Consider the following 22,972-nt stretch of genomic DNA (forward strand, 5'->3'; position numbering starts at 1 on the left):
TATCAGGCTACTTGGATCTGAAACCTGGCTCTGCCTCTTACGAGCTATGTGACTTTGAGCAAGTATCTCATCCTCTCTTGCCTCGGTATTTCCATCTGTAATGGGACAATACTAATACCTAACCCATAGGGTTGTTATGAAGACAAACTGAGCTTATATATATAAACCACTTGGGAATGTTTCTGGCACTTAGTAATTGCTCTATAAATATGTAATGTTGTTAATATTATTGACAAATTATGATTTATTTGACTTTTCTTCTTTTAATGGACATTTATGTTTTTACCAAGTTTTCAGAAAATTATTTCAAGTAATTTTCAAATAATATCTTCTGTATAAAGATAGATACTTGGAAATGTATTGCTAGGAGGAAAGATATATATGTTTAAATGTGAATAGATTACCTTGCATAAATGCCTTTCCAATTTAGTCTCCCACTAAATTGTATGTAAGGATACCCTTTCATTTCTTACTCTGATCTATACTGAATATTATCAATCTTTTGGCTATTTGAGTTTAAATGATACATTGATTAATAATGAATGTAAATATCTTTATCATGTGAAACATAAAAGTAATGTTTATTTTTATTGTTGAGTTATATACTTTGCCAATTATATATATATATTTATTTATTCATGATATTTGTGGCCCATATTTTCTCTAGTCTTTTGACTTTTTGATAGTGTCTTTTGGTAACCAAAGAGATTTACCTTTTTATAAAAGCAAATCTGTCCATCTTTTCCATTTAAGTTATGTCTTGCTTAGGAAGATCTTTCCTGCTCTAAGGTGGTAAACATATTTCTAAATATTTATTTCACTAGTTTTTTACTCTATGTATTTTTTAAACTTAGCCCTTTAGTCTTTTTGTAATTATTATTATTATTATTATTATTATTATTATTATTATTATTGAGACAGAGTTTCACTCTTGTTGCCCAGGCTGGAGTGCAATGGCATGATCTCGGCTCACCACAACCTCTGCCGCCCAGCTTCAAGTGATTCTCCTGTCTTAGCCTCCTGAGTAGCTGGGATTACAGGCATGCGCTACCACGCCCGGCTAATTTTGTATTTTTAGTAGAGATGGGGTTTCTCCATGTTGGTCAGGCTAGTCTCAAACTCCCGACCTCAGGTGATCCACCCGCCTCGGCCTCCCAAAGTGTTTGGATTATAGGCGTGAGCCACCGCACCCGGCCTTTTTGTAATTATTGTATTAAACTTTGGTATGAAGTAGTCCTCTCTTTTTCAGAGACATATAGAATAAAGATATTTGAATAAATTCTAGTGTGACATTTTCATAGAGATGAATAATAATATTTTAAATTTCTTGTATCAGAAAGCCACTAATAAAGCAAAAAAGAAATTTTGAAAATCTCGGTGATTAACTCTTTCTTTGTAAAACAAGTAATGAACTTTGCCAGTTCTTTCTTATAGCATGGGAATATAAACCACACAAAATAGTATCAGAGAAATAAGTTTTCACAGAAACCCTTTGTTAAACTACTCTCCTCCCAGCTTCAAGTGGAGTTCAAAGTCTATCTCAGCACTCTCTTAAGAGGCAACAAAATTTGTCAATATCAACCAAGTCCTCAGAAATTTCAGAAAAGACATTCAGTTGAAAGAGTCATTGAGTAAGGTAACAAAATGAAAATGAATCTAGAGAAAAGAATTAGCCCAAGTGTTCCTTTTCTGTTGTTTGGCGATGCTATAGAAAGCGTTTCCCGTGTGTTTGTGAGGTGAGGATCTACTTTTTAAAGTCTCTTACTTCTTTCCCTGCCAACATTTGGCTTCTGTCTATCTGAGAGCAGAAGATGCTTATTCCTTACAACATATTGAAAATGTGTGTCAGACTTCTAAGAATTGGCTAGAGTAGGCCAGACAGGAAGCAAAAGAATCGGCATCTCTGCCTTTAGCCTTGTAGGTGGATGCACTCTACCTTTTAATTGCTGGTTTTACCTGGGAATTCCCACAACCGCAGCATGATTCATGTGAGAGCTCTTGTTTTCCTGTAATGTAGAAAGTGCATGCAATATTGTTTGGGACTTTCCATGCTAGTATTTTCACTAAAGGTGAAAGAGCCTTTAAAAAATTAGATTTTGTACTTAAAGGTCAGGAAATATTGTTACCACTTCTTTGGTCTTCCATTAACCTTGGGGGGAATTTGCTTTGACCTCCTCACATAGCTCATGGCCTATTTCAGACAGGACTTTCAAAATCTGAAAATCTTCTGGTTTTCTTCTTCTTTTCCCCCTTCACTTCTCTTTTACCTTTCGTTGTTTTCCCTGTCATTTTGTCCTGCATCTCTTTGCTTTCTAATTTTATATTTTTTCCTCTCTTGTTTTTCTTCCATCTCATTCCTAACATCTGATTTTGGTGGAAAAGCTTTTCAGAATTTATGAAGAAGACAGATAATAACTTGGCTTAAATTCTAACATATGCTTTGATTTTATCTTACTTTATTTTGGGCAAGAATACTAAATGACTATGGGAATACATTTAGCTCTAAATCAGCAGAATTGTCACGTGGCACTTCAGAAGACAGCCTGTTTGAATAATGCACATCCTTCATGTTTGTAAGTTGTTAACTCCTGAGTCTTCAACCCAAGGAACATATAGGAAAGTAATATTGAAGACATATGAATCAAACACGCTTGAGTTTAAATCCCAGATCTCCCGCCTGCTGGTCATCATTTTGGGCAAATTGTTAAACTCTAAATCTTAATTCCTCTTTGGTAAATTGAGGGAATAATACTCATTTCTTCAGGTGATTATAAGAATTAAATCAGTGCTTAGTTTAGTATCTGGCTCTTTAAACTAATTCTCTAAGAGGTAGTTACTTTTCAGATTTATGTTTTAGTAATACATTATTAAAGAAAATATTTTAGGGTGATTCTTGTTGAATTCATATTGAATCTGGAATGCAGAAAAATGTCACAAATGTAAACAGTGAATATTAGTGTTTCCAGGTTTATTAGTTGAGTCTATAGAAAAAAAATTGTAATTACAATGTGTATCTACTTTATGGGTATGTATCATGAATGCAAATGTGCTGATACGTGTGCTTCTTTTAAGCCCTTCAGCCCTTTAATACACTATGTGTGAATTATTGCAAATTCTTAATTTTATTGTCCTCTGAAGAATTCATCACTTTAAATTATTTTGGGGTTTATAAAAACTTGTTTCATTGATTGATTGATTTGGTATGTAGGTTTTAGCAGTTTTTCAGGGGAGAAATATTTACCAAAGTAAAGAGGTGGAAAGGGCAGGAATGGGAGGGGGATGGGACCCCCCAACACCCACTAGCTTAGATCTAAAAACACGACCTCATGGAAACTTCTAATGTGTTTCCCTTTTGTACAGAAAGGATTATAACTGCTAAAGTGATTTATTTTAAAAAAATAGGCCTTAACTCTGATGTATGTACAGCCTGCTAGAAAGGAAAAGAGGGATTCTCAAGAAATTAAATTCTTCCTTATGCAATAGATTGTCATTTATATTATTATAACCACAGACCCTGCATTTTCTGTGAGAAAGCCAAGGCTTGGACAGGCTAACAGCGGTGGAAGACCTTTGTTTTTATCAAAGCGTCAGCAAAAGCAGAAACACATTGGCCTTTTCTGTGATCATCTGGGAACTTCAGTGGCCTGAGGACAAAGAGAATGAGAGAGAGAATGAGCCAGTGAGCTAGTGACCTGATCTCTATTTCAATTCTTTAAGTCTTTTGTAGACATTAATATCCTGGATTGAAGCAGAAGAGTCATCTCTGTCTTCAGCGACAGTGTAAGGAAGGAAGGGGGAGGTGACTTAAGGGGTGAAGGTGCTGTGGGGAGGGAGAATGTTGAGAATGAAGTGGTGTTTCTATTTATGGTTGTGGTTGTCAACTTTAGAAGTCCTGGCAAGACTTGAGTATAGTCAACCACCCAACTGAGCCTTTCCTGCACTTGCTTCCTGGATTGCCTGTAAACGAAAATTGCATAAAGACCAGAAATATTATAATAGTACAGGACAGAGAATCATCTGAGGATCCCCTCCAGCTTTAATATCTACCACCTTGTTACAAAACCATTATATACAATCACACACTCACTACAAAAGTCTGCCCTGCACTTCTGGTGAGATCCTTTATTATTATGGTGTGTAATGATGTAATCTTTTTCTCTATTGTGGAGACACAGTCTCTTTACTGTTGACATATGAAATACTGCATCTGGAGCCAACACTAAATATCCCTGACTATACCTTCAAATGTGTGGTCATCTCAAGAAAATATTGTCTCTAAGTTATCAATAGAAGGTATTTTCTATTTAGTTGGCATTCCCAGTGAATCTGTTTACTGTTAATTTGCAAGTAGCATGCATCTTGTCAGGGTGATATGGTTTGGCTATGTCCCCACCCAAATATCATCTTGAATTGCATCTCCCATAATTCTCATGTGTCTTGAAAGGGACCTGATGGGAGGCAATTGAATCATGGGGGTGGGTCTGTCCCATGCTCTTCTCATGATAGTGAATAAGTCTCACATGATCTGAGTGGTTTTTTTTATAAAGAGCAGTTCCCCTACACAAGCTCTCTCTTGCACACTGTCATGTAAGAAGTCTCTTTGCTCTTCCTTCATCTTCCACCACAATTGTGAGACCTCAGCCATGTGCAACTGTGGGTCCATTAAACCTGTTTCCTTTATAAACTACCCAGTCTTGGGTATGTCTTTATTAGCAGCATGAGAACAGACGAATAAACAAGGGTACCTTTGACATTCCAGCTTGAGAGCAAAGAGAGGCAGCCCTGCCTTAGCCATCTCTTCCTGGAATGGTGTGGATGTCAGGGAGAAGGTCAACATGTGGGCTGTTTCTTGATCTTTTAAGTCAGACTTCATAGCATGGCTTTGTCATTTTGTTGAAGTAAATCCTTGAAACATTAGATGTTTCTATATTGAAATGACATGCATTCCATAGCCCAAAAGACATAATTTCTGTGTTATTTACTTGTAGCCTTTCCTCTATGAGTGTGGACAAGTGCAAGGTGATTTTAGAGGTAGATTTATGTGCATATTATGTAATCGTTTATCCCTCACATTATATCTTTATTTTCCTGTGATGTCATGGCAGAGGGTGGATTAATCAGTAAAATGTCTAGGATTGGATTGAGAATGAGCAGGCACCTATCTCAGGCACAACCTGTGAGCCATGTGACTTTATTTTTCTATTGTTCAATAAAGTATACCCTTTTAGCCCTTTCTGTACTGAGTAGCAGAAAATTAATCTCCTACCACTCTGGGTAATCTCAGACAATGGTGGGTAATCACAAAAAATTCCACACTTTCTCTGTCACTTCAGGTCTCTCACTTTCCTCTCCCTTACTCAGGTTGCATTTGCCTTTCTGGGAAATAGTGGAGAGTGTGCTGCAAGTTCAATAAAGTGCCACAGTGTGGCCTTGGTGGTAATTTCTGTATGCTGGTGGCTGTCCATCTTCCCAGTTGTCCTTGGCCACCACTCTATTCAAGTCATAGGTGTACCATCTTGTGTTCCTAACCAAGTTCTGCCACCTTCGTATGTGTCTCCGCAAGGGTGTCTTTGCAGCTTTGGGGACATGGAAAATACTGAGACTGGCCCCCACTGTCTCTGTGTAGACATACTATGCAGAGACATACTATTCCCCTACTTTATTACTCTTGTGCCATTACAGGCTTGGGATTGCTCTGACTTCTGGACAACTCTCGTCTTCCAAGAAAGGGGTCCTCAGGATTCTTCTTTTTGAAACTCTAAGTCTGAGTCAGGGCTCTGTGTTTCCTTAACCCTCATACTTGACCTGGGGACAGGTTATAGACTCTTCCTGCCTGTATCTAACCTTTTTTCCCCTCACTGACTCTCTTCCTATTTCCTATGGGGACAGGAAGAACATGAAAAATGATTTTTTCTGATTTCATCTTCTTCCAAATACTTTTCATCATATATGTGGATCTTGGTTTTTTTTTCCTCCAGCTTTTTACTGTAAAATTTTCAATATGAATAAAAGCTGAAAGAATACTAACAATGAATATTCATACACTCAACACCTAGATTCAACTTCTGCTTAACGTCTTGTTATTGAAAAATACATTGACAGTATCATGTTCCTTCACTCCCAAATTTCCAGCATGTTTTTCCTAAAACTGAGGACACAGTGTCCTAAAACCACAGCCACAATACCATTACCATTGTGCTCAAGGAAATTAAGATAACCCTGTAATAACAGATATTACCTAGACTATCTTCAAATTTCCCCAGTGATTTAAAAATGCCTTTTATAGTTACTTATATATCAAACCAAGATCAGTTCAAAGTTCATGCATTGCATTTTTTTTTTATTGAGTTTCTTTGGTCCCTTGCAGTCTAGAACATGGCTTCTTTTTTTCCCTGCCTTACACTGGCTATTTGAAGAGACTAGGCAGTGGTCCTGTAGAATGTCCCTCATTCTGTCTCTGTGTGATTGTTTTCTTTGGTATTCTTCAACTTGCCATTTATCCTCTGTATTTCCTATAAACTGGAACTTATTTCTAAAGGTTTGGTCAGATTCAGGTGAGAGGTTTTGGGAAGAAAACATCACAGAAGATGATGTGCACTTCATCTGTGTCACATCTGGAATCACATTGTGTCAGGTTGTTACACTATCAGTGGAAGTTGGATCACCTTTTGAAGGTAGTGACCACCAGATACCAGATCTTTTCTTTATAAATACAAGTTTTTCCCTTTGGAATTCATAGCTGGTTTGTAGGATGATAATTTGACATCTAGCAAATATCCTCTCCTCCTAAAACTTGAACCTACTGGGCTTAGCATACTTTCCTAAAAGCTACTTAATTTCTAAGGGTTGCAGAGGTGTTTTTCTAATCCAATCATTTCTTCTGTTTTTATTTCATTAATTTTTTTTAAAGGAGAGCTTTCTGGCCTTGGCCAAGAATTTCAGCTCTTTCATTATAGTTCTGTCTTGATGACTCTTCCTTGAGGCAATGATTGGATGCTTGGGATCCAGCTGCCTACACTAGGGAGGGTCATAGGATTATAGAAAAAAAGTTACAGTTAATAGGGTCACTATATCAAAAATATTATTTTATTATAAGAGTATAGTTGGTGGGAATGCAAATTAGTACAGCCACTATGGAGAATAGTTTGGAAGTTCTTCAAAACTAAAAATTGAGCTACCATGTGATCCAGCAATCCTACTGCTGGGTATTTACCCAAAAGAAAGGAAATCAGTATATGGAAGAGATATCCACACTCCTATGTTTGTTGCAGCACTGTTCACAATAGCTAAGATTTGAAAGCAACTTGTGTCCATCAACAGATGAATGGATAAAGAAACTGTGGTGCTTGTACACAATAGAGTACTATTCAGCCATAAAAAGGAATGAGATTCAGTCATTTGCACCAACATGGATGGAACTGGGGTCATTATGTTAAGTTAAATAAGCCAGGCACAGAAAGGCAAACATCGCATATTCTCACTTATTTGTAGAATATAAAAGCCAAAACAATTGAACTCATGGACACAGACAGTAGAAGGTGACCAGAGGCTGGGAAGGGTAGTGAGGGATGCGGAGGATGTGAGGATGGTTAATGAGTACAAAAACACCAGAAAGAATGAATAAGACCTACTGTCTGATCGCACAACAGAGTGACTATAATCAATAATAATTGTAGCTTTTAAAATAATTTAAAGAGTTTAGTTGGATTGTTTGCAACTCAACGGATAAATGCTTGAGGGGATAAATACCCCATTCTTCATGATGTGCTTATTTCACATTGCATGCCTGTATCAAAACATCTCATGTACCCCATAAATATGTACACCCACTATATGCCCACAAAAATTGAAAAACAATAAATAAAAAAGAGTATAATGAGCCTAAATGCTTTCAGGATTCCCTTTTGCATTTTGTGGCTGGTGGTAGCATCAAAGACAGTAAGAGCTAGCAGCAACTGAGAAATCACTTGCAGCCTTTATTTTATAGATGAGGATGGTGGGCCCAGAGAACCTGAGCGACTTGCCTGAGGGTTACCTGGTTTGTGGCCAATCCAGGGGCAGAAGCCAGGTCTCATGACTCCAGCTTCAGTGTTTTCTGCTGTGAAACTAAGACTTGTAAGAAGACTCCACAATACAACTTATTTCCATGCCATGTTCACTGCTTGAGTGTGTCATATGCGACTAGTATTGTCTTGCCCCTGGGTAATGCTATGTTTCTCAAAGCTGGGGACACATAAGATCTGTGGTAACAAGAGAGTTTTAGGAGGTGCTCAGGGACTAACATTTTAAATTTTGGTAATTCTGTTAGATAACAGAATTTTATATTTATTTTAGTGTTCATTAGAAAAAATATACCTATTACATCATACTCTTGGTTTCATCATATTATTGTTTAGGATGAGACTAAATTAACATAATAGAAAAAATTAAAAAATATGGTTTAAACAATTTCATTTCAACTTAAATTTTAAAAAGACTATTGGGTAGGACTATCCAGTGCACTGCAAATTTAAAACTGAACAGAACAAGCTTTCCACCTCATGGAGTTTATTAAAGTTTATGGGAGGGGAGAGATAAAAACAGAGAAAGAAATATAGAGAAATCTACAGGTGATGGCAAATGCTATGACTGAAAGTGAAGCAGGGCAAGAGGGCTTTGCTGTGTTTAAATAGTTAAGAAAAGCTGCTCTGCTACGATGACACTGGGGCCAAGAGTGAGAGAAAGTGAGGGAGGGAGCTCGCTCATGTCCTAGGGAAGAGTGATCCAGACAGAGGAAGAGCAGGTGCAAGACCAAGGTGGCCAGAGCAGAGTGGGGGCCTGGGGAGGAGAGCAGAGAGGGATGGAAATGCAGCTCACTGAGGGACTTGCAGCATTTAGGAGTTTTGTTGTTGTTGTTGTTGTTTTGTTTTTTTAATCAGGAGTACTTGTCTTATCCAAGGTACTTGGATACGACAGAAATTGTGAAAGTGTATGGAGAGAGATTAAATGTGGGCAGCACTGATGTAATGATGTATTAAATTAATGTCTTATACTGAAGCATGACTGAAGGGAAAGATATCTCATGGGGGGAGAGTTCCTCATACAAGAGTATGGAGGAAACTTCACTTCAGGGTCATGATCAGCTTCATTTTGGGAGGAGAATCCACCCCTCAACACACATACACACACTCAACACACAAACACACACGCATAAAACACACACATTCAACACACACATACATACAACATACACACATTCAATGCACACAAACCACACACATTCAACACACTTTTAATACATTCAACACACAGATACATACATAACATGCACATTCACCACATACAACACACACACAACACATAATACACACACATTCAACACACACACTTTTAAAACACACATTCGACACACACATACACACAAGACCCACATGTATTCAATATACAGAAAACACCTGCACTCATCCCAGAATGATGGCTTGAGGTTTCTAGGTGTCTGCGGTTCCCCTGGGTCATAGTGTACACTCCTGGCATGTTGTAATTGTTACCCATCACATGGCCATGGCCACTGGAGACTAGAAAGGGATAGGATCCAGACTTTGACTTATGTCTTGACTTTTTCTTGAAATTCTTCTCATCTTCAGCCTGATTCCTTTTATACAGTCCAATCTACTCTAAGGCCTGGGATATTATATCATTAATTGCAAGGCTAATATAATTTGAGTAAAATTTTCTCTTCTTGAGATCTTAGTTGCTATCTGGAGAAAAATGACACTGAAAACTCAGCTGATGCATTTTCAGAGTGAACAAAGACATTGTGAGAATTTTATTTTTCCTCCTCACAATGGTTAAACATTAAGTAGAACCCATCCATGCTTTTTGCATAGCATTCCTTTTGGCTGAAAAGATAAGGATGAAACTAAGATTTTAAGACTCAAGATTTTTGAGGCCATGTATTTGCAGAGAGAAAAGAGCACTTGATTTTTCTGTTTATTGTCCTCCTGACAAATTATTAATAGTACTTTGCCGTCTTTGTCTGAATTAATCTTTCTTGAATCACCATTGGTGATGGTGATAGTGGAGATCTAATTATCCAAATCTCCTAAAATATGGTTTTCTGTCTCACACATTTAGCCTAGGAATGACTGAGTGTCACAGTGCTTCATCTCCCCTTCTTAATCTCTCTATATTTTGGAAAATAGTTGATTGGCTGTCACCTTTTGTGATCTCCTATCTTCTTCCCACATATTTCCCCATACTACGTCTCTCTCTCCTCTGGTCCTGCATGGTGTGAAACAGTGTCTTCTACCTCTTTTCCCCCAAATATCTGGGAATTCGATTCTTCTTAATTCTTCATTACTGTCATATAGCGCTTTCTCTTTACAAATTGCTCAATAGTACATATTTATTCTAGTCTGATTTATTTCCCATCACCTAAAATGCTTATGGGTTAGCAAACTCAGAGACACTAACTCAGATATTACCAGAAAACCAGCATGTTTGAAAAGATGGATCTGCTGTGTACAGACTTGCATAATGGAAACCTAAGAATGGAAAATAAGGGCTATAGTCTTGGATAATCCCATTCATTGGCATGGGCTCTCAAAAATCAACAATGTTAAGTTGGCTTTGACTTCTCAGTTCTCTCTCTAGCCAGAATCTTACACTACAGAACAGATTCTTACCAATTTCAACAATTTTCAATTACAAAACAATGCAAGGAAAAACAGAAAAGAAGTCTAATCAGATTCAGAATTTTCAGAATTCAAATATGCCAAGTGTAGGAAATGCCAAGTCTAAGTAGCTTAGTTCAATCACTTTAGCACTGATTATAGCAAATGTTTCACCTTAAAATGATAGTTCATTGTAGCTATTTTGTAACTGTAGTAATTGTTGAGAATTTTGTTTGTGGAAGACACTCAGTCATTCCTAGGCTAAATCCTCTCCCCTTGCCAAGCCCCTCCCTCCGCAGGGGTTTTTCTTTCATCTCTTGAGCTACTGCAGTGTCCTCTGAACCCCTGAGATGGAAAACATCCCCTGACCCTTGGTGGCAGGTACTGTAGTTACTTATTATTCACTTATTTAAAAATGGACGTCATATCTAGGTGCAAAAACTTAAGGTGCCCATTAATCATCAATATGATCTCTCTGTTGGAACCCCCAGAAATTCATCATTACTTTTGTTTTGATGTATCTGGTTATTCAGTGTTTGTAGGTGTCAAAGAAAAAGAGAGCTCAGTATGGAACTGGGCTCAACTCTGCATACAGCATGGACATGTGGGAATTCATAGCCAAGAAGCAGGGTGGGTGGCAGTGGATGGGAAATTACTAAGAGGAAACATCAGGGGTAAGGGGGGATCCTGGCTAAACCAATGTAACAGGACTGGTGCTGAGGGCAGGCCAGGGTGATAGACATCCCCTGTGGGACAGTAGAGGATGAGGAACCTGATTAGATGTGGAGGACAATCAGATATGGAAGATTTTGGCTTAACCAACTTAATAGGATTCTTACCAATCCAAGGCAGATGAACATGGAAGTCCAAAAGTCAGGCCTACTTGAGAAAGAGTTCAGGGGAGCCCAAGTAGAGGTTGGTCAAGGAGAGGATCTTTGTCGTAGGGTGTACTCTGCTCTTCCAGTTCTAGTCTTCCAGATGTGTTGACGTAATTGCCTTAAATTGTACGTGGTCAAATTATAAACATTATTGAAAAAATTTTAAAAGGCAGTGTATGGAACTACTTACTACTACCCTAACAAATTAATTGCATGTGTTACTTAAAAAATATTCTGATATCTCACATTTCTATAATCATTCATAATAGTACATTAGTTAATCCTAAAATCTTATGACCCAATCTACCTACCCAATTGGCTGTCTCCATTGAGTCCCTGAATGATCACCTGAAGTTAAGCCAGATTTCCTTTCTATAGATAAAGATGTAGAGGCATAAGAAATTCTATTTTTTAAATGACAAGAATTTATTTGAATAAGGCAGAGTCTTGAATCTCTGTACTATAGATCTGTGTTAACCAAATGCATTGATGATACAATTCAATTCAAACAGCATCCCAGAAATCTCAGAGTGGTGTTGTTGGTTAAATGAATATGCACATACGAAAGAGCCAAGGACTTATTGCTGCCAGTGTTTCTCTTGGTATTTAAGGAGTTAGCCAGTGCTCTTTCCCATGGCTTCAGTCTGAGCAGGGTCTGTGCCCTCCATTAGGGACCAGCACAACGTTCTTCAGCAGAAAACCACAACAGTAGTGGGTTGAGGAGCTCATTTTTTGATGCCTGAAGGCAAACCTTCAAAATTGAATTTTATACTCTCAGGAAGTATTGATTGCAAACTTAGTCCTTTATAAATCACCAAAGGGAAAAATGACTTGATTTACAGTTAAATGCATATCATTTGGTGATGAGCAAACTCCTGTGAGCTAAAGGAAGAGGTGACACAGACACGTTTCCACAGCATTTTCTTGATTCATATTGCAGCTGTCGTCAGTGCTCTGCTCAGGTACCCTCTGACTCCCTTTACTGGCCTTGTGTGCTCACCCTGGCTTCTGCATATGTTTGCTTCTGAGGGTCACGCACCTGGAACCTCGTTCAGAGGGCTGGACTTGAGCTAGTGGAGCTCCTCCCCACTCCTGGCATGTGCATGAGAACACACACATACACACACACACACACACACACACACACACACAGCTGGAAGCAGCTGGGAGTTAAGTGCCTTCCACTCCCTTCCCTCAACCCTTTGCCAGGCTTTGCTGATGAGTGGTGAAGGAATATGAAAGGTCACCCTCTTGTCTTAAGTCTGGGCAAACTCTGTGGTATAATTTACAAGTTCTCTGCAGGATCTGTGGTATAATTTACACACCACAGCTCTCTGTAGAATCAGGCTGAGGCTGAGATTTCACCTGAAGTTGTAATCTTGCTTGGCTTCTTCCTCCCCTCCCTGTTCCCCTCTCCTGGGAGCCCCTCCTCAACAAATCACTTGCCATGAACACTCCACTCTGGGTCTACTTCTGAGGAACTGGCCAAAGACAGTGTTGGAACACTAAGAAATTTAATATGTTATTTGATGCCTTTTATCAACATCTTTAAAACTATTTCTGTCTCTCATTTGCTAATTTGGACTTTATATGTGCAAGTGAGGGAATCTTAAAAGTTAATTTAAAAATGAATTGAGGTGTAGATTATAGTTACCATTTACTGAGAGGGCCATTGTGGGCCAGGTCCTTGACATATTTTTTTCCACGTTTCATAATAATCTTGCTTTTTAAGGATGAGTTAATTGAAGTCCAGAGAAATTTATTAATGTGCCCAAGTCACAGAGCTAGTAATTGGTAGAACCACAATACAAGCCCAGATCTTGTGATGTTGATGTGTTAGCTCTTCCAACCTCCCTGCTAACTCTCCTTTCCCCCCTGGGTATTAAAACTTCTATTTCTAGAGCTATCAAGGAGGCATTCTGGCATCAAAGTTTATGACTTACTAAAATGAAAGGAGACTGTCTCTTTAGGAAGAGATAAAATACATTAGAAAATGCCAGACTTAATTTCCCAGAATGGGAGTGATTGAAAATAATTTCTAATAAGAGCTTGAGTCATGTCACTTTGTTGTATACAGAGAGACTTTTGTGCGATGTTTGACAGAATCTGGGTGGTTCATAGAAACACAAAATTATTCAGCAGGTGACAACAGGACAGGGCATTAGCAATGTGATTTGGGAGCAGGAGATGGAAATTTCTTTCGTGGCTCTCCCTTTGAGGTGGTCACGCTCGGTCCTGTGACTACAGTGTACCACAGTGCTGTTTAGAAAATGACTTCCTCGGCCCTGAAATGGACCACAGTGTCCTGAAAGCCCTAACTCATCACATAGAAGCTATCAGTCCATTGCAGGGAGGTTCTTTAAGAAAATGAAGGGATAATGGCAATGATGGCATGGCCATCTAGATGGACTTCCTTCTAGTGTCCGTATTGGGACCTGATTGAATTATTCACTGCTGACACAAGCCCTCTACACAAGTTAAAAATTCAGCAAAAATACACAAAAGCCATACTAGAGACCTTTAAAGTTTCTGTATGGTGAAGTCATCAGCATTTATCGCAGACTGTACCTAGTCTTTCTTTCTGGAATGTTCTTCCTCCATCCATCTGCCTGGTTATTTCTTACTTGGCTTTTTAAGATGAAGCTCAGGTGTCACTTCCTTCAGGAATGCTTCTCTGATCCCCACAACATGGACAAAGTCCCTTTTTAGTAAATTTGTGTGATCGTGTGTAATCATATAGAAAAAATGCTTAGCTTATCATATTGAAAGAATATGTTTTCCTGTTAATCTTCCCATTAACCATCTGAGGGCCACTTCGGGGTATCGTTTGAGAGGTCAGCATTGTAATGGTAAATCTGAAATGGTAAAGAGTAAAATGAAGGAATCTATTATTTTATTTTTATTGTATTTTTGCCTTTGAGGCAAGATAGAGTAGCAGAAGGAGCAGGGGCTGAGGTTTTACTCCAAGCTTTCCTATGTTCTTCTTCTGTGACTCAACCTCTCTAAATTTTATTTTATTTCACTGTGAAGTCACATGCCAGCACCAAAGTTAGGGAAGATTTCTGAGAATGGTCTAAAGGTTAATAAGATACTGCCCAGCAAATATTTGGTGTTCCATAAAGTTTCATAAAGCATACCTCAGATGGACAATGATGGGGAAATAGGTTTGTTAACAGTGGACATGCATCCATTTACTTGTTCTCCCTATAAACAATTTTTTTTTTGAGACAGAGTCTCACTCTGTCGTCACCCAGGCTGGACTGCAGTGGCAGGATCCCAGCTGATTGAAATCTCCGCCTCCTGGGTTCAAGCAATTTTCGTGCCTTGGCCTCCTGATGTAGCTGGGATTACAGGCATATGCCACCAAGCCTGGCTAATTTTTAGTAGAGGCAGGGTTTCACCATGTTGGCCAGGCTGGTTTCAAACTTCTGGCCTTAAGCAATATGCCCATCTTGGCCTCCTAAGGTGCTGATAAACATTTTACTGAGCATGCACAATATGCCAGCCACAGGGAATCTACATGTGTGCATCATACCTGTGTGATGTACCTCTAGAAGTTTGTAGTCTAGAGGAGGCCTGACATCCCAGCAGCTTCTATGGTGGATAACGTAAGAAGCCCCACAAAAGAGGGGGATGATTCATTGTCTACAGAAATCAGGGAGTTCTTCACAGCAGAGTCCACCCTCCAATGGGGTCTGAAAGAGTGAGTAAGAGATCTCTGCACAGACGAGATGGAGAAGGAGTCAGTGTTACTTACTGAGGCATGAAGGCTCGTGTTGGGGTGGCATGGATATTGATGGAGTGTAAGATATGAGAGAACAGTGGCAGGGGACGATGATGGAGAGATAGACAAGGGTCAAGGTGCAGAAGGCCTTTGTGCCCTGCTGTGGGGTTTGGAGTTGATACTGCAGGCACAGCAGAGCCACTGAATTTAGTGACTGGTAACGAAATAGTTAAATTGAGAGCGCTAGAATGTCTAAATGTGAAGAGTGATCATGTTTATATAGATTTCTTAGCTCCTGCCAAGCCTTTTTTTTAACTTTCTTAATTTGGTATTAAAGTTGGAAGTGATTAATAAAGTGATAACATTACTAATTTTTAAAACATTCTGGTCTCCTGGCCTTCACATTGTTTTAATGGACTGTAAATGCTTGCATGGGTATGCTTGTTAAATGACTAATGTGGAATCCATTCATTCCTTCAACATCTATTTATTGAGAGCCTGCTCTGGACTCTTATAGACCCTGAGGACGGATAGAGTCCCTGCCTGGTGGAGCCTCCATTGCCATGGGGCAGATGGCAAGACTAATAAATATATAAGGGCTATAGAAATTATGGCATGGGAAGAACACAGCAGTGATGGAGGGGTGAGGGGAGTCCTTCTTTAAGGAAGTGCTCTCTCTACCTGACTATGAAGAGGAGGGATTAGTGCGGGGTTCCCTGTTTAGGAAATTTTAAATCTTACTGTTTTTCCATTGCTGATTTTAACGTTCTTGGAGTTTAGTAAGTAGCAGGTTCTCCTCTCTTTTCTCTTTCTCTCTCTCAATGGCAAAATGAAAACTATATTTATCACCACTTATGGGGCACGTCTGAAGTCCGCTGTAGGGAAATAAATTTTCTACCTTGCAAATATTTCTTTGCTGGGATTTATGCAGAAGGTTTATGATAGCCAGTTTCTAATCTAGAAATCACAGAATTGGATTTGAGAATAAAAGCATCTTTTTTTTCCCTTTCACTTCAAAAAGAACACTTAACACTCTTTCTCTTTTTTCAATTGAGTCCCTACTCTGTGCTTGGTTTTGTGCTAAGTGCTTTATGCATACAATCTCTCAACTCCTCAACATGTCTCTGTGAGATATGCATCATCATCTTCGTTTTGTAACTGAGGACATTGAGACTCAGGGAGATTATGCTGATCTCCCAAGGTTTGTGGCTCCTAACGTCAAGTCTGCCTCAGGACAGTCATGTCCTAACTACTGTGCCTTCCTGCCCTCCCCTATGGCCTGGTTTCATTTCTTCCTTTGTTTATTCTCTTGTGACCCTCTCTGTCTAAATATTTTCTTTCTCTCCCTCATTCATTTGGCAAATGTCATCTATTGAGATGGCAAACATACCCAGACTGCTGGGCAGTCACTGGGAGGGGATATTCAGGCTTCAATGGAGGGGACTGGACCCATATTGAGTTCTGAAACATGGACAGAGTCAGAAATGAGGGCCAATGGCCTTGTCTCCAAGAGTGGTTTTCAGTGAGATGGATGCTGCCCCGGCCAGTTTTCAAGGGACACAGATTAACCTCACTTCTGAATCTCAACAGACAGGATGGAGAGGGGTCTCCATGTCTGGCACTTCATGTACTTTGTCTCGCTTAGTTTTATCCATGGAAACATTTGGTAGATGTCATTGACCCTTTCTTCACATAAAGAACTGGAGGCTCAGAGAGGTTATGTGACTTGCCCAAAGCTGCAAGGCTGTTCCAGGTGGTACTGATTTCAACACACAGCTCATTTCCAGAATCCAAAATCTTAGTGCTGGAGCTGTCGTTCTCAAAGTGGATCCCTTAGAACACTAGCATTGGGGAAAAGGCTGGTTTCTGTAGTCCAGTGTAGCAAATGGAGCTTTCCATAGCCCCTCTTGGAGAAACACATTCTGCATCAGCATATTATAGGGTCCATAGGAATCTTTTAATTCTATTTAAACCAGATTCACAAAGCGTATTTAACCACAGAAATCTTTTCAAAAGAAATAGTCACTAACATAATGAGAAACTAGCGCATGGAATAATGACATACACCTTCCTGTCTCCCCAGTTGTTATTTTGGTAGAGAGAGGATGAAGAGAGAGAGGTTAGGAAGGAAAAAAGAAGACAAAAAGAAAAAAAGACAGTGGTGGAAGGAAAAGGGACACAGAAGGTACTCAAATATTTCACAATAAAATTCTAAAATACCTTGTCAGTTTTTCTTTTATTTCCGAGCCTTCTTTCTTGTGCTTTTCAAATTGGTACACAAATGTTTCCCTAAGTATGTAAGATGAGATAGAAAGATTAATCTCTTTGGGCTGACCACAGTCTTAAATAATGGTCCATGAGGCTGAGAGAGGCCGTCTGTGCAGGTGACCAAGCCCTAACACCAAGATGTGGGAGCTGAGAGGTGGCATAGGGCCTGGGCCTAGAGGCACCTGCTCCTCTCCCTCATTGCCCAGAGAGAATTGAATCTGCTTTCCTTGGCTCCCACAGCAAGGAGGTGACAGAGCGGGGACAACTCCAGCCTCTTGACTCCCAGCCCAGTGTGTTTTTCCCTGCAGCACATTTATTTTTTTTCAGAGTCTGTCTTATGCTCACATATTATTTTCCCTGTTATGCTTAGCCCATCAGCATTTGCTTAGCCAGAGATATTGCCAGCAACATAAACCATAAAGATTGTAATTTGCCTGGTTTATTGCTTGCTACAGTCCACAGACTCTTGGCGTAACCTAGGACGGGCTTCTCCTGCATATTTCTTTTGCTCTTGGTTCTTTGAATAGAATGTATATATAATTTGGAATAAAGACAAATTTATAATCAATATTGATATTTTTCTCTTATAAATATGCATATATTCCTAATCAGATATTTAAATGGACTTCCTGGGTTGTTATGGATATTTTTATTAAACATTTTATAGTTTATGCAGATATAAGAGTGACAATATGTATACAGTTTATATTTAGTTGCTGTTAGACCCTTGCTCTCAAAATGTGGTCCTTGGACCAATATCACTTAGGAACTTTTTCAAAATACAGATCTGGGGCCTCATCCCAGACCTACTGAATTCAAATCTGAATTTTAATGAAATTCTCAGGTGATTTATATGCTCTTTAAAATTTGAGAAGCCCTGATCTAGAGTACACAAAAAACATTAAGGCCAGTCTTCATTTTGTTCATGCCCATTTTTCCCAGTTGCACGTTTATATCTTTGACAGAGTGCAACAGCTCTGCACTTTTCATCTTAGAAACTTCATTGTGGGCTGTTTTCTACATTATTACCTAACAGAGTATCTATAAAGCATCTCTGAGGCACACAGTTGGTACCTGTCTATCTATCCAACTAGATAGATAGATAGGTAGGTAGAGAGATAGATAGAGATATAAATATAAATATAGATACAGACTGTTTAAAAGCTTTATTATTTATTTATTTATTTTTCTTTTGAGACAGAGTCTCACTCTGTCACCCAGGCTGGAGTGCAGCAGCATGATCTCAGCTCACTGCAACCTCTGCCTCCCAGGTTCAAGCGATTCTTATGCCTCAGTCTCCTGAATAGCTGAGATTGCAGGCATGTGCCACCACACCCAGCTAATTTTTATATTTTTAGTAGAGATGGAGTTTCACCATGTTGGCCAGGCTGGTGTCGAACTCCTGACCTCAAGTGATCCGCCCACCTTGGCTTCCCAATGTGCTGGGATTACAGGTGTGAGCCACCATGTCTGGCCTGTTTCTTAAAAGCTTTATTAAAAACTATGAAAGGTCTAAGATCTTACCCTACTTTTAAGCTAACAAGTTAGCCTGCCATGATTTCATAGATGATGGCAGAAGACATGAGATTTTGGGGTCAGAGACAGAGGACTCTATTACTTTTACACAGCATGTGGCATGAACAGCATATTTGTATCAATTCTCTCTTCCAAAACCCCATGAGTGTGAGGCAGGTGGGACCCAATGGATGCCTGCACATTCTCTGGATTGTGTTATAGGAGAGGAACCCTGAATTTAGGGAATCTGAATCTTTTAAAATGGACAGTAATTATGCCTGCTCTTTGTTTTGGAGACACTCTATTTTGGAAGGCTGTTCACTATACAAACATCTTTGAAAAGATAATCCAAAACAAAGGGCAGTCAGTACCTTTCTTTGTGAGATATACAGAAGTGCTAGAGAGAACTGTCTCCTCCTAATAGGTATTAGAACATCTTTATCATTGGGTTTTAGGACCAATAAATATTTTCTGGTGGCCATGGAAGATATATTTCCTAATACCTAGATTGTACTCATGGTTGTTTCTATCAGAAACTTTGAGGGGAAACTTCCAGTCTGGGCATTCAGTTAAGCCCCTTACAGGAAAAGAGAAGTTATAGAAAGGAAACAAGTGGGGTTGTGCGTCATAAATAGTAGAGTCACTGGTAGCTCTTCCTAGTGTTGGTTGTCCCATTTTAGTACAGAACCTCCTCTTATTCTCAAGATGAGAGATGTGACACCGTTCAGAGAACTCTGGAGAAACTCTAACAGATGTTTACAAGATTGGAAAATAGTAGTAGGAAGAAAAGCAGAGATAAATTGGGGTTAATAATCATTTTCTAATACAGTAGTCTTGTTGTCCCTAAATGGGTTATCATGCAAAACAGTTAATTTCCCTTTGCTCTGGGTGTCCACGAAGAGCCTGAAACTTTCAGAAATATTGTAGAACAGATTTCTTCTTTGACTCAGAGTGTTTCTCAGCTCTCAAAGAACAAGAGAGTTTGGAGAAGGAAAAACGAGTAGTTTTACACAGCATATGACAATGGTATGCTGATAAATGTTCAGGAACTAGTACTCAAGGATACAGTGGGGTTGGGGTCCTAATTTGTAATGTTTGCTGATTTCCGCAGTGTAAACATTCCCACCATGAAGTCAGCCAGCTCAAAAAAGTCCTGAAAATTAGACAAAGAAGTACGAGCTGTCTCTAGCAAGCCATTGCAAAACAGTCATAATTAGGAATTTTTCGACAGTGAAGGTAGTTTGATCATGCAAGAGGTTTGTTTGTAGAAACTCTTTTTTGCAAGACCTTTTAAAATAATATATGTTCTGTTTGCCCCCGGTGATTCAAGCTAGATTTACCTTAAGGTAGGATGACAGCCTACATGATCTTTTGAAGTTCGTTTCAACAGTGCAATTTGATTTTTCGAAAAAGCTTTCCTGTCTGGTGCAGTGGCTCACGCCTGTAATGTCAACACTTTGGGAGGCAGAAGCGGGTGGACTGCTTGAGCCACCCTGGGCCTGAGTTCGAGACCAGCCTGGGCAAAATGACAAAGCGCTATCCCTACAAAAAGTTATGAAAATTAGCCCAGAGTGGTGGCGGGCACCTGTGGTCCCAGCTACTTAGGGGACTGGGGTGAGAGAATCGCTTGAGCCTTGGAGGCAGAGGTCGCAGAGAGCCGAGATCATACCACTGTACTCCAGCCTGTGTGACAGATTAAGACCCTGTCTAAATAAACAAAAACAAAAACAAAGCCTTCCTTAAATTGTGGGTTTAACTAGCTGATTTGCTTCCTTTAAATAAATTGGCCACCAGCTCAGTTTATTTCTCTCCTATGGAAGGGCCTGTAGGTGCAGTCTGATTGTCACTGATATTTTTAGAGAAGCAGGAGGTTATTCAGACTTAACCAACCAGTGATGATTCCTTATACTTGGGTTATATGTAGAACCGTAATGAATTACAACTTTGGACACAAGGTGCCTGCATCGTTGGTTGGACTGGGATCATGGTAAATCTTCTCTGCACTAATAAGGCTTTGTGCCTCTTCAAGAGACTTACCCTGGAATTCCCTTTGGGCTCAGTTTGGCTGTCGATTCTGTAAAGTCCTTCTCTGGAGGACTCTATTGCTGTGTTGACAGCAACATTTTCCCAGAGAATATAACAGTGGCCCACACACTGCAGCTTCAGTGAAGCTCATGATGAGTAAGCCGCCCTCCTGCCTGAACTGTGCAGTTCCCGCTGGTGGACTGTGCCTTCACGGACACCGTGCAATGTCCCTATCTTCTGGTGTGTCCGTGCCTGTCATGTGGAGTTTGATAGAGTGGACTGATTTCTTCTCTGCTGTGTCCTCTCCCTCCTCAATGTTGAGGGATATGTGGAGAGAGCAAACTTGCTGCACTTAGCCCACCCCAGTGAGATGCCCTTTTCATGGCCTTAACAGGCTGGTCTTTTCTTCTCCCAGCATTTAACAGAAGGGAGGACCTTGACTTTAATGCAGATTTGAGTGCCTCCTTCCCTCTCCCTTGGGTAATATTGATTAGAAGGCTTCAATTACTTATTTATCAGATTTATAAAATGCTTATCTTGCCAAGGTCTCTGGGCACATGGACAAGAGTAAAAATAAACAACAAGCAATAATAGTAATAATAAAAAAAATCCACCAAACATAGATGCTCATTCTGAAGGCTCTACATGAATGCCATTGGAAGCCTGGCGACATTGATTTAGAGCTTCCATTACCACTTGACTTTTTTTTTCTTTTCTTTTTATAAAACACACCCAAGTCCAAGGGGGCTCGTTCTCCTGCATAAAGCAAATGCATTAACAAGCAAAGAGATGGAACACATAGATTTGCTGTTGAGGCTAAGGCCAAATTGCAAAGAACTCATATGCCATGTTGCAGAGATCAGTTTCCAACCCCCTCATCTTTTCTTTTGTGGTGAAGGCAAAAATAGAAGTGAATCTTAAAAGAGGGCTTTGTATTGTCTGTCCCAAATTTTTGTCTAGACACACTGAGACAAATTAGCTTCAAAAGAGTTTTCTTGTTCTGCAAAAGGGGCAGAATTCTCTGAGGAGGGTGTGCTATGTCATGCCGTAGGGTTGCTGCACCTTTTTTTGTTTTTTTGACACTGACACAAGAACATCACAGTAGTTGTGGGCTGTTTAAAGGCTTAGCTGTGTGCTGATGATATTGTTTCTCCTCAGCTGTTCAAGATCAAGGTGAGGCATTTAATTAGATCAGAAAAGAGTGAGCAAGTTTGAAGAACTTTTCTCAATGTGTCAGATCTGAAATCTTAATTCCATGCTGGACTTTCTCTCTGGAGAAGCCTCCTTCTGTATTCCTGTTTACTTCTGATAAGAGTAAACAAATGGTAGAAATGCTAAAAGGAAACCAAGATACTCTGGACCACCAACAAGTCCAGCATTAACAACCCACACCACTAGTGGGTCAGGTTAGCATTTCTGGCAGCTAGCCTTTATGATTAGAAAATAAGGCATTATAATGGGACTCTGCGTTTTTTTGTTTTTTTTTCCTTAAAAATCTAGTTTTGATTATTAACACTGTTGCCATTAGGGAACATTTGATCTGAGCTATGTGTTAGAGTTCCACCAGTACAAGGGAAGAAAAAAAACCTGAGCTATCCCCTTAAAACAGTTGTCATACTATGAACCCCAGGCTCAATCTGACCAGTTGTTTGTTTTTGTAAATAAAGTTTTATTGGAATACAGCCCCATTCATTCATTTATGGATTATCTATGGCTGCTTTCATGGTATAGCAGCAGAGTTGAGTAGCTGTGACAGAGACCTTATGTCTCAGAAAACCTAAAATGTTTACTCTCTGGCCCTTCACAGAAAAGGTTTGCTGACCCCTGCCTTAATGGAACACATAAGCAAAATATCTAATGAAATAACCATCCACCTCCCAGACTTCCACATATTTTGTAATAGGTTGTGG

The 22,972-nt window shown here is 39.5% G+C and overlaps 1 protein-coding gene across 18 annotated transcripts in view; it reads left to right on the forward strand.

The window, feature by feature from the left end:
• NTRK2 (neurotrophic receptor tyrosine kinase 2) overlaps positions 1-22,972 on the forward strand; it is a 358,176-nt gene that overhangs the window by 89,241 nt on the left and 245,963 nt on the right. For 2 of the 18 annotated variants that reach the window (XM_063787838.1, XM_063787836.1), the window contains one exon: positions 943-1,372. The exons of the other annotated variants lie outside the window; for them this stretch is intronic. In XM_063787838.1, the coding sequence (XP_063643908.1) occupies positions 943-962 (20 nt within the window). In that variant the 3' untranslated portion in view covers positions 963-1,372. Of the gene's footprint in view, positions 1-942; positions 1,373-22,972 lie in introns of those variants that run through there. 18 annotated transcript variants of the gene reach the window in all.

This window comes from Pan troglodytes, chromosome 11, assembly GCF_028858775.2.
Source record: "Pan troglodytes isolate AG18354 chromosome 11, NHGRI_mPanTro3-v2.0_pri, whole genome shotgun sequence".
Taxonomy (NCBI): domain Eukaryota; kingdom Metazoa; phylum Chordata; class Mammalia; order Primates; family Hominidae; genus Pan; species Pan troglodytes.